The 12,467-nt window shown below is 34.8% G+C and overlaps 1 protein-coding gene and 1 long non-coding RNA gene across 4 annotated transcripts in view; one reads left to right on the plus strand and one right to left on the minus strand.

The window, feature by feature from the left end:
- Positions 1–12,467, plus strand: part of GABBR2 (gamma-aminobutyric acid type B receptor subunit 2) — a 477,610-nt gene that overhangs the window by 317,439 nt on the left and 147,704 nt on the right. For all 3 annotated transcript variants that reach the window (XM_048079587.2, XM_048079588.2, XM_048079589.2), the window contains one exon: positions 4,867–4,974. In XM_048079587.2, the coding sequence (XP_047935544.1) occupies positions 4,867–4,974 (108 nt within the window). The remainder of the gene's footprint in view (positions 1–4,866; positions 4,975–12,467) is intronic.
- On the minus strand, positions 1,954–8,576 carry LOC106036009 (uncharacterized). The gene is made up of 3 exons (XR_007169245.2): positions 8,380–8,576; positions 5,517–5,622; positions 1,954–4,558 (listed from the first exon to the last, which is right to left on the minus strand). It is a non-coding gene; the product is annotated as an uncharacterized lncRNA (long non-coding RNA).

Below are 12,467 nucleotides of genomic sequence, written 5' to 3' on the forward strand. Positions count from 1 at the left end.
GAACCAAGCTGGTTCGCTATTCAAATACTTTTTTTTTTTTTTTAAATCAAGTATCTCTGAAGTGGTGGTGTTTTTAGCTTTTTATGCAACACATACTGAAATTCTTCTTCCTGATGTTTATTTAAATTATTCATTCTGTTTCTCTGCTCCTATCTTCTTGGTTGCATGATATTGGCAAACTGGATTAATATAGCAAATCTGAAGCTGCAGCACAAAAAGAAAGATATGGTATAGGCAGTTCAATGGGTTGCTATATTTCATTCAGTTTCAATATTTATTTTTTTTACTTTCAACTTAATAGAGGAATAAAATACATCACTTTCTTAATAAGCTGCATTTGAAATTCTTGTTATTGCTTTAATAAGCTCAACAGCTTCATGGGCATTCTTCAGTTCACAACTGTGAGATTTTCTGAATACATGTGCAGTGGTGGTCAAATATGGGAAAATAATAGAACTTCTTTAATAGTGACACTTTATACATTTCATCAATTCAATCCATTTTCCAAGGTAACAAGTTACGACATCAAATAAGTTTGTGGAGTTTTTACATGGATACATTGATTTCTGTGAAGATATCGAATTGTAGCATTCAAAACATAGGCTACCCAGTGAAAGCTCAAGGTTGAGAGGAAATACAATTTACATGGAAGTAACTTTATATTAGGGTGTTAAGCTATCAAGGCTTATTACATTGTGGAAGAATACTTACACTTAAAAAAAATAAATAAAAGGTCTTTTAACACCTCTTATGGGAAAGCTTGGATGGAAACTTTTTGTTGCAAAGGAAAATTGAAAAGAATTGCTATAGCTCACGCTTTTACAAAATACAGACCGCTTGTTCATAAATGCAGTGACTTTAATTAAACCTTACAAATTTTGTTTAAACATTAATATTTGACAGAGATGGATTTTTTGTTGCTTTAAGCAAACATCATGTTGGTTTTTTTCTTAGCCACAGACTGGAAAATGAACAAGAATGGTCTGTTTCCTTGTGGAGACACTGTCAGTGTTTGGTGGTGTTCAGATGGGTTGTCCACCAAGTAAAAGATTTTTAGCTTTTCCAGCTATCACTAGGAATGTGCTTATAAGAGCTCCTATTAAGCAATTTATAAAAAGCACAAATTACAATTCCTGCTTATTTATGAGTTGCTGGGAAGAGCGTGATCTTTCTCTCTCTTCTGTTCAAATACGTAATTAAAAAGTTCCAACATGACAGAGTTACTGATCAATTCTATAACATCACAGTGATGGCATTCAGTGTAGGCTCAAGTGGTATTATCCAATTATTGGTGTCAGTTTTATTGTGTCCTTTCAGGTGAGTGGCAATTGGAAGTATTACATTTCAGAATATATATATATATAGAGAGACATACATAATATAATATATATATATATTCTGAAATGTATTATACATATATATATATATAATGTGATTCTTATGTGCATTGTGTACTAGTTTATTTTAAATTCAGAAAAACATTAGGGCCAATATATATATTTCAGTGGCTTTTGATATTTTCTAAATTTTTCATTTTTCTGTCTGTATAAATGAATTATAGCAGACAAATTCAAGGTCATTTTCTTCAAAATTAAAAATCTATTTTCATCTGAAACTTATTGTCTCATTCTTAGCAACAGTGATCTCATTTTGATAAAATTTCCTGATATCTTTAAGTCAGAACATTTCTAATGTAGCCAATAGTTATATTATCCTAATTTGCATAATCCAGATCAGGAATACATAAAACTTTTGAACTGAACATGATAAAAATAACACTTTAACGCTTTTTTTTTTCTGAATATCCAGTTAGAAACATATTATGAGCATAATTGAATTTATTACTATTCCCAAGAGGCAATTACTCTTTCGGGGAGAACAAAACAGATCTTATTAGAGACATGAAAATACCATGTATCTGTTTGCCAAATATATCACTAAACTGTACACAAAAGAGCTGAATACTTATTAATAGCAGCAAAAAGATTGAATGCTAAGTATGGTTATCACAGCTCAGTTGATGTGAAGTTAAAAAAAGACATAACTGGCTAATAAGAACATGTTGATATGAAATGTGTTTTTTAAATCACTCAAAGTTGGTCTGATTGTGGCTTTGCTGAAGTTATTAGCATAATGTATGATGACGGATAATGAGCAAAGACTTGAAAAAATATTTAAATTAAAAATAATATGTTGCCAACCTAAATATCTGTTCCCATTTTTTCGTTTGTTTGTTTTGAAATTCTTTTACAGTACTGCAGTCAAGAATGTCATTAGGTGGGAAAACTCATGTGGCTTGGGTTTAATTGGTGTTCGTTTACTGATTTTAGTAATGGCATGATTAACCAGCAATCGCTGTATGGTCAGAGTCAACATCAGCAATGTAACAGATAAACCACAACATCAGTTGCCTATAAAATTTTAATATATACATACAAATGCCTAAACAGTCTTCTACAAGTATCCCAACATTTTCTAATAAACATGGCACTTTACCAGCTACTATGAAGAAAATTGTCACTACCCCAGCCACAACCAGGACACATACCCTCTGAGTAACATGCAGACAGCGCACAGGACATATGGTTTAGCAGCGCACCCTTTCTTCTGGGAATGCAGTTTCCCACATGCAGATGCATCCTGTAGGAGATGTGAGCTCTCTATCTTTGTGTGCATATCTACAACCTGCTAGTGCACATGGCAGTGAGGAAGCACGCCTTGAGTTCACATCTGCATATCAGAGATGTCTGTCCCTGTGCAGCGCACTCCACACATTCACTTCTGCTGGATGCAGGCATCTTCTGGCCCTGGGTCTCTCAGGACTGCTGCTTTGGTACTATCCTCTTTCTTTCCACTGTTATAAATGTGTGTGACTCCTCCTTTGTTTCCAAACTTCGTTGGTAATTCCTTCATGACTGTTTAATCCCACCAATGGTTGACGTGCTCTTTTGTGTAATCAGCTTGGTGGTATATGCCTTCTCAGTTTTGGGTGTCCACACACATATATACCTCTTTGCCAAAATCCAAGACACTTGTTTTACGTGTACTTTCCTCTCCCTAATTCACTATTGCTGACCATATGTAATTAATTGAATGTATTTATTTATTTATTTTAAGGAACTGTAGTTATTTTATGACTCTTATTGCTCTATCAAAATTTTTGAGTGGGTCCATGTCTTTTCTATCTTTTCTGTCTTCATATCCAATCACCAATGCTTACTAGAAATCAGAATTTCTATTCCACAGAAAATTTGGGGGACAAAAGAAACAGTTTTTAATACAAGAATGGAAATGCTGATGATCTCTGGAAAGGCAAAAATAGATGATATGTACTTAGAAGTTAAACATTTACATTATTCTTAATATTTATCTTAGATCCCAAGTTCTGGATCTTCCTGCAGCACATAGTTTGTCATCAACAAGCAGGTCCTGAAGTTGCAAATTGAAAATCTCAAATTCTTCAGAACTCAGATGTAAAATTAAGTTGGTTTCCAATTAAAAATTTGCCTCTAATTCACCCAAATATTTATATATATATAAATATATATATATCAGTCATATATATATATATATATTTATGACTGTCCTTTTTTCAACAAATCAGATTTTTTAAATCAAAAAAAACAGCTCAGATGGCCAAGGATGCATGGTTAACATGGCCAAAACAAGGCTTGCTTTCCCCTTTTTTAGGTTCGCATTCCCTCTCTTTAGCCATTGTCTCTCCCACAGTTTTTCCATTTGCATTGTACAGTACATTTTACTCTTACTCCTTGATTCACATTTGTGCAGTGCTCCATCATGACAGCTGTCCCAGGTGCAGTCTCCAGAGGAAGGAGGAGATTATTCTTCCGGTAATTTTTCAGGCACCCAGATTCAGTTGTACGTTTCCAGCTTGTTGCTGTGCCTCTTGCGTGATCTTCCACCTGCTACACTGTGTAGTCTCTGGTCCTTCTTTGGGAAGGAAAAGAGGTCTGTTCAGGGCAGAAAAACTTTTAAACAGCCAGACCTCCAGGGCAATGAAAATACAAACTTCCAAGGGACTAGAGTAGGCTTTGCAGAGCTTGCTACAACTCTGAAAGTTAGTGGGTTTTTTTGATAGTTTTTTTTTTTTTTTTTTAATCTTCTGGATTTCCTTGGGAAACTCACTGTAAGGAAAATAACTAGATAGGTCTATCTCAAACCTGTAGTGACCTTAGGGTCCCATCAATTTATCATTCTATGTGAGCTCAACATCTCCTTTTTCTTAGACCCATATTGCATATATTGTCTTTGATTCAGGTCCTGCCCCTGAGGCTTGCCCACCTAGGCTTTGTTGCTTTGTCTTTCCTCTTTTACCGACAGAATAACTTTAAGGTCAGTTTTTCATATCTTTCCCGTATGCTAGGGATCTGCTTTCAGTGTTACATACCACACATAGTACAATTTCCTCTTATTTAGTCTGAATGACATCTTTACTTCTCTGTTCCATTCTGTTCAAAATGTTGCTGCTAATATTAGCTCCCCGGGTAGTTTTTATAGTCTCTGTCTCTTGTTTTCCTCCACTGGTTCCTTCCTCTGCCTGCACAGAACACAATAAAAGTGGGAAAAAAAAAAAGAAAAGAAAGGACGATATTGTAACTGAGTTGTGTTGTTATATATGGAAGAGATTGTGAATTCAGCATCTAGATTTGTTACACTTGGAAAGGGGATGGAGGAAGAAGAAAAGAGAGAAAGCAATAAATGAGACAATTTTGAAATGTCAACATTTTTATTAAGTTCTTTGAGTATTTTTCAACTGTCAAGAAAAAATTGGCTCAAACGATGATATCCACATTACCTACTGAAAATAAAATGGCTTTGTCTTTTTTTATATATGTATTTTTTTAGGTCCGAACATGGATTCTTACAGTGGGATATACAACTGCCTTTGGAGCAATGTTTGCAAAAACGTGGAGAGTTCACGCAATTTTCAAAAATGTAAAAATGAAGAAAAAGGTGAGGGGAAGTAAACTCTTTTTTCATTGATCTGTTAATACCATTTTCTAACAGTTTTGCTGTGTTTCCAGGATTGCAATACTTGTGCTGACTCTGTTCATGTGTCACATCCAAATATCCTGAATAGTTTGGTATTGGGGCTTTCTTGGTCTTTTTTAGTCTGAGAGTTGGAATCAAGCCACAGCCTTTCATTCCATATAAAGAGGTGGACAGTGGAGGCAGTTCTAACCTTTTGAATTGCATTCTGTCCTCATTCTTATTTACTATGTGGTTTCAACATCCAGAATTCTGTTTCTGCTACATTCATAGCAGTTATGAAAAGCTTTTTGTATACATCTCTTTAGGATATAGGTATTACACACAAGTTTCTCATGGGTTGGTAGGAGGAGGCAAGAGAAAGTGAGGCTTATGTAGGTCTCTATTTCTAATTTTGACTGAAATTGCATAAGCTTTCTCTCAAATTGATCAAAAATAAACCACAGAAGTTATCTAAGGCATTTTTGATACATAGTATTTTCTGTGAACAGCTAAGCCAGGCTTACCTATAGTACAACGCTTCTATAGTGTTCATTTTATATTTTTCCCATGGAGCTTCTTTTTGCATGTGAAGCACTTTTGATCACATAGTTTCTTCTAGAAATGTGAAAACTGATGAATAGAAATCACATTAATGTGTAAAAAAAAAAAAGAGAGAAAATAACATAAATATTACTGTAGAGTAAAAAATAGTGCCAAACACAGTTCCTATATGCAGCTGAATATATTTTCTCTAATAAGTAGTAAAGAGGCATTTATACCAAAACTAAGTAAAATAATATTCCAAAAGTTATTCAGATTTCTCTGCTCAATGTGTGGTGACGGAAGAACTGTATGTTGTTATTGCCTATGATAATGTTTCTATAGCTGATACATGTTGGGTCACTGTCTCTATGGGATACACCTTTTGACCTAAAAAGATTTTGGCCTGAGGTAAATAGAGAGAGAGTTATCTCGGTTTCTGAGACGATTTATTATGCCTCAGGTTATTAAGGAAGTAAGCGCCATGGCACATTAACATACAACCACCAGGTCCTTCCCCCTACTGTTATCTTAGATCAGGTTTATTTAAATATTTGTTAATTAAATACTAAATATATATCAATGTATAAAATAAAGAAGGATAAATAACTAATATCTTAAAATTAATTAAAATTATAAGTAATGTCTGTACCAAAACGAGGATACCCTGGATGGATGAAAGCGGAGATTGCCCTTTGTGCACCTGTGCAAAGAGCCCACTATAATATACCAGTTTAAGCTACCACGGTCCTATATATATATATATACATATATTAACAATCTTAGACTTCCTGTATTAAAGACTTTTCACCCAGGCCATTCTTGAAAAATGAAAATTTATATTGTAAATTGAAATATATATTGTATATATATTTACAATATATTATATTGTAAAGATGCCTTTAGCTATATCGGTACAAATCCTTGTAAATCAGTGGTTACACAAAATATTGCCAATGTAACATCAAAGCATTTACTTAATAACCTTTATTATCTTGAGAATTTTATCACTTCTACAATACATGCTCTTCCAAAAAGGAATGAACAGTTACTTCAATTGACTGTCACTAAGTATTTGCTTTATTTTTTTTTTAAGAAAACTTTTCATTTTAGAGCTTCACGTTGCTACTCAATATTAATACTCATTGTCTGTTAATGAAACATCATCCTCAAATTCTATATAGTGCCTGTTCCTCAACAAGCCCATCAGCAATTGCAAACTGCAAATATTTTTTTCACAGCTGTAAGTTAAAAAGGGTTCATGATCAGTCAAAACGACGCTAGACAGTGTAAGAATGATAAATTTCCAGTCAGAGTGCTGAGCAATGAGTTGGTCAAACTCAAAGTAAAAAAACTCAAATAAAACAAGGGTGTTAGAATGTGTTATTAAATATACTGAGATTAAGTAAATAATGCACTTGGTTCTGTAAATTATGAAGAATGGCTGTTCCACAGAATAATCTTGGTTTGCATTTTTTTATATATTGTTCTAGAACACAGGCATGAATCTTACAAAACAGCTTTCTTGAAAGAAAAATCAAAACAAATTAGCTATCCCCAATAAATGCTTACTAATGATACATTTTCTGGTTTTGATTTCCCAGGATAGATAAAAGTGTATTTAAGAGCTGATTCAAACCCATGGCATTCTTTTCTTATATATTACAGCAGGGACATTTCTATTTTCAGTAGACGTAGTTTACAGACAAAGCATTTTGTATCTATTGAAGCATAGACAATATAAATTTTCACAAACAGTATCTAAACTGACAAAAAAAAAAAAAACACAATGGTAGTTCTGTGTGGGGAAAAAACAAACACCACATTAATGCTTTTTGAATTAGCTGTGCCATGTCAGAGCAGACTGGCATTTCAATACAAGGAGTACAAAGTTCCAAAATTATTTAAACACTGTGGCTCCTATTCATTTGTGGTCAGTTCAGTTTCCACCTACAAGTATGTTAGTAAAATCCTACACTTAGGTATACCACTTTTGCCTGTTGTCCTGTATATTTTCATCAGGAAAATTTGCAAACTGATTTTTTTTTCTTTTTTTAATAGTGGAGAAGTATCTCATTGTTACACTTGAAAATATTCATTCATTTCATGGAACTGGGTATTAAGTAAGGCAAAGAAGAATATAGGAGACATTTCTTCTCAGAAAGAGTAGTCAGGCATTGGAACAGGTTGCCCAGGGAAGTGGTGGCATCAGCATCCCTGTGGGCATTCAAGGAAAGGTTGGACCTGTTAAATAATAAATGTTAAATAATTCCACTGTTACACCGTTTTAATACTATTGCACCATTTTAGTGCAGTGGAGAGTGAAACTAAATGATTTACGATGTCTTGAATTAGGTGAAGATATTTATTAACTTCTCTTTATTTATCTCTCAGAATTTCTTTTATTTTCACCCATTTATAAATCTACTTGTATGTTATCAAAAAAATAAAATAAAATTCAGAATACACTCCTTCTTCTATCAGGCTGCTAACTGACAAATTTTTCAAGATTCCCAATGTACTGTTACCATCTATGATCTTGCTAGGGCTCAAAGGAAGCAAATTAAAAATGTATTAATTTTAGCTTTTATTAATTTGATCTGAAACAGAGGGGTGCAAGGGAATCAAATTTTTTGTTAAATGAAAATAAGAAAAGCAGTAGGGGAAAATAAATTAGTTTTATTTTTAAACAGCTTAGTAGAGATAATGGAAAGTAGAATGAATTAAAAATAACTGTAACATTCATAACGGAGATACAATTCTGTTTTCTGTAAATCCGTTTTTTGTTGGTTTTGACAGCAGAATATCTACTGCTCATTGGGAGGTGGGGATTGCTCTTATGCTCACCAGCAGAGGAGGACTGGCTGTGGCTGAGAGTGTGGAGATTATCAGTGGTGGGAGTGCTCGTGGTGTTCTGGTGAAGCCATCTGAGCCATCTGAAGAAGCCAGCCCTTCTGGTGAAATTTAGAAAGTTCTGAAGTTATCTTTTTTGATGGGAGCTGCACAGTCCCTAGAATGGCAGGTCTCAGGGCTCTTTAAAGCAGTCCTGCATAGTGTCTGCATGGCACAGCTCCAGCATGCCAAATAAAGACCATTCACTTCTGGAAAATATCAGAACAGTAACAAATTCAAGCCAGTGTTTTTTAAAGGCTCCATAAGTTTTATATCTTCTTTGCCTACAAAGACAAGTATTTTCCATTTGTAGGTGAATACAATAAAGTATTATGATCTGGGCCACAATGTTGCTTGGTGCATTTTGTATTTGAAAGCACAATACTTCTCTGTTGATGTTGCTATGGTACGCTTGTCTTCCCTATAACAGTACATTGTAGCTTTGTCTATTTGTACTCAATCCTTTAAATGTGACATCAAGGGAGGGATGTTTTGTGTTTAATTTCCACTCAAAATACTGTAAATGTGCTCAGTTGTTAATACCACTGTAGAATTCTGGTGACATATGTCTTTATGTTGACAATGTTGTTACAAGGTAAATGCAGAATATAATTGCACGAGGAGATGTATAACAGCATCTTTTCTAAGACTTCTGCTGCTACAATTTAGCCAACATAATCCTGCTCTTTGATGATATCTTGTAAGTTTTTCTCTATTCTTATATTTACTCTCTTTTTACATTTCTCGCAGATGAGAAAGGGTTAAAAGAATAACAAGCATGGAGAACAAGATATGGGCACTCTCTCAGTGTTAGAAAGCTACAAACAACTGCAGGAGAGAAAAATAGCTTACAGGTCCGGCTTGACTTACCTATGCCTGTCAGTCTGCAGCTAGGCTGTGGCAAACTTAAAATCTTACATTCAACCTACTAGGTCCTTAAAAGACCTCTGAAGAGGGTTGTGGTGTTTATGCATTGCAAAGATGGATAGGAGCTTGTACAGACTATTCTGTTGATGGCAGCTTGGAGAAGGGAGCCTGGCAGTGCAGGAGAACTGCAGGGCTGCGAGATATGGAGCAGGGAAGGGGCTGAGAATGAGAAATTAGGTTTTCTACTAAGGGCTTCAGAAAGAACCAGATCTTGTCCAGATAAAAAGAATAAAGAAAAGCTTGGGATTATTGGCTGGGAAAAGGATTTGATGGGCAAATGAAGGATACTGAATTTGGATAAGAATTCCCCGAGAGTTAAAGAACGATTGAGAGATAGCAAAGAGTTGAATGTGGTGTGGGTGGGTGACACTCTAAGAGGTGGTCAAGAAAGCTGAGTATGGTGGAACATGGAGCTTGAGTTTGGGAATCAGGCAGCAAACTCTAGCGAAGGGACCAGACCTGGTTTGGAAACAAATTAACATTGAAATTTAGAGGCAGGATGGCAGATCTGAAGATTAGGTGCATTTTGAAGACCAGAAGGGAAAAGGATCATAGGATTTAGAAAGGAATAAGAAGGAAAAAAAAAAATAGGACTAACTCCAATGGTTGCACAGAATTGTGGGCTTCTTCTCAGAGCATAAAGACTGAACAACGTTTTAGAGTTTCACCCTTCTTTTTATCTATTATTATGTATCCATAAAACCTACAGGCAAAATATGTGCCTTGTCTTCCTGCTATGCTGTTGTATAGCTTGTGATAGCTGCTAGTTACTCTTTTTGCTCAAGCTGATGAGGTGTGCAAAGTTCTAAAAGTTCATTTTGCTGATGCATGCAGTTCTACATATAATTGAATTCTCTTTCTCTTCAATTTCTTTAAAAAGAATGGACTCATGAAAATGTCAAAAGGCTGATACTGTGGCTAAAAAGTCAATCATTGAAAACCTACAGCTTGCTAATACTGAGATCTCTACAGTGTACATTTGTTCTCCCATGTGCATTATAGGACATAAGTGCAGCCTTAGTTTTCTGCAGGATGCCAGTGTTACTGAGCGTACACAGTGAGCCTGCTCTGGGCATGCACATGTATAAGGAAAGAGAGAGCTTTCTGCTGAAGTCTTTTTCACTTAGAATAGAAAAAAATACATAATGAAAAGGAGTTCTGAGAAAGCTGATCTCACGTATACAACAGTTATGTGCTAACTTGGTGAAAAAGATTAATTTCTGTTTTTACCAGAATGATTTGTTATGCTTTAGCATTTCAGAGGAAGTTTTCAGAGGAAGATAGCACTTGTAGGATTCCTTGTTTTTCAGAGGTAAATTCATTATTTGAGTTGAGCAGAGCGGTGTTTCTCAAATTTTTTAGGTCATTGCCTTCCCACTCTGTTTTTAACCCAAATTTAGCCACCCCTCTTCCCCAATTCATATCCTTAATTGTCCATAAATGAAGAAGCATGGTAGAATAGAAGGGGCAAGAGACCATCCACGTCCTCTGTGAAGAACAGACCACATGGGTTGTTCTGAGCATCTCCTCCAGCCAGAGTGGGCAGCAGCTGGCTGTGTGCTGTCACCCCATGGTACCAGCTACACTGAAACTGTCAGGAGCTGCAGCTGCACATAGCATCCCTGCGGGAGAAAACAGAGAGAAGAGAGCAGCTGGAAACCACATGCTTACAAGAGGATTTGCTGCTACCTTCTCCTCACAACTTGTCTCCGTTTATTACTATCCCCATCTCTCACTTGAAAACCTTTGGAAAAAAAAAAAAAGTTTATAGGATAAGTGTAATCTCTAGTTATAAACTTTTCTATAGTTTTTTCAAGCCATCTGTGGAATTTATAATTTATTGCAACCTATAGTCTTTCTCACAAAGGCCCCTAAAGGTTTTTAACAACACTCATTATCTTGGTCACTTAAAAATAGAAAAAGCAGACTTTCCAGATTATATTGTTTAGGTAAGAACCTCACAGGCTACATCTTATTTAATGCATTTGTAAACGTGACTCTTTCTTATTAGTGTGAGTGTAGACCATATTACCTAATCAGTTCTTTTTGTAACTACTACTATAAAATATTCCTCCAGGTCAATTTTCAGACTTTAAATATTTATACTTTTCTAAAGCTTTTTTTTTTTTTTTTTTAATCTAGCTAGAGCTTTTTGTGTGTATAACAAAAAGCTATGTGTTGAGTTTCCCTTAGGATAGATAGACGTATTTCAGTAGGTATATATGAGAGATCATAAGTCTGAAAAGGAGATGTGTCAGGATTCAGTAAGTTTCTTTGTGTAACCATACCAACAGTACAACAATCTATTACAGGCCATCTGCTGAAAATGAAACAGCATATGGGTACCTAAAGAAAAGTTCAATGTTATCGGTCATTCTTTGAGAGTAAGAAAGGAGACAGCAGTTTGAAATCTGCTTATGTTTGTGGTTTTTTGTTTGTTTGTTTTTCCATTGTAAATACTTGCCACTGGACCAAATTATCCATGATACTTACAGTGCCATGTAAATTATTTAAGTATAGCTTCCTGAGTTATTCATATACAGATATAGTGCTTTATAAAGCGATACAAGTGGAAACTAAATTATTTTATTACTCCCCCCATAGCAATAAAATAAATTTTAAGTCCAAAGATTCCAAATCCTAGAACCCATATTTAGATGTAAAATAAACATCCTTATTTTTGTAGGAACTGATCAGCCAAAATGTCAGCCAGGGAACAATAGGAATCACATTTCTAAAATTTACATTCATATAAATCTGGACTGGGGAGCTAAATCTCAAGCTCCTGTCACAGAAAAAAAAAATAAAAAGTTGAGCTAATGAACTATACATCTAGAAGAAAAATCTGCTTTTGAAATAATTTATGTATGTAAATTTCTGCATGGTACAATTTGATAAGGATAAACCTCAGTAGCAATGAAAACAATGAAAACTCTGTATGAATCATAAGTGCTCATAAATGGTGCTACAACTATAATTTCTATGTATTATGAGACTAATGGATGACAGAGAAGTAAAGAACATGTCGCTATACAGTCTGAGGTAATTTATTCCTGAATAGCTTGAAATTGGATTGTAAATGTAATCAAGTGCATTGATGTCCCCAGCTATTTGGT

Source organism: Anser cygnoides, chromosome 2 (genome assembly GCF_040182565.1).
Source record: "Anser cygnoides isolate HZ-2024a breed goose chromosome 2, Taihu_goose_T2T_genome, whole genome shotgun sequence".
NCBI lineage: Eukaryota > Metazoa > Chordata > Aves > Anseriformes > Anatidae > Anser > Anser cygnoides.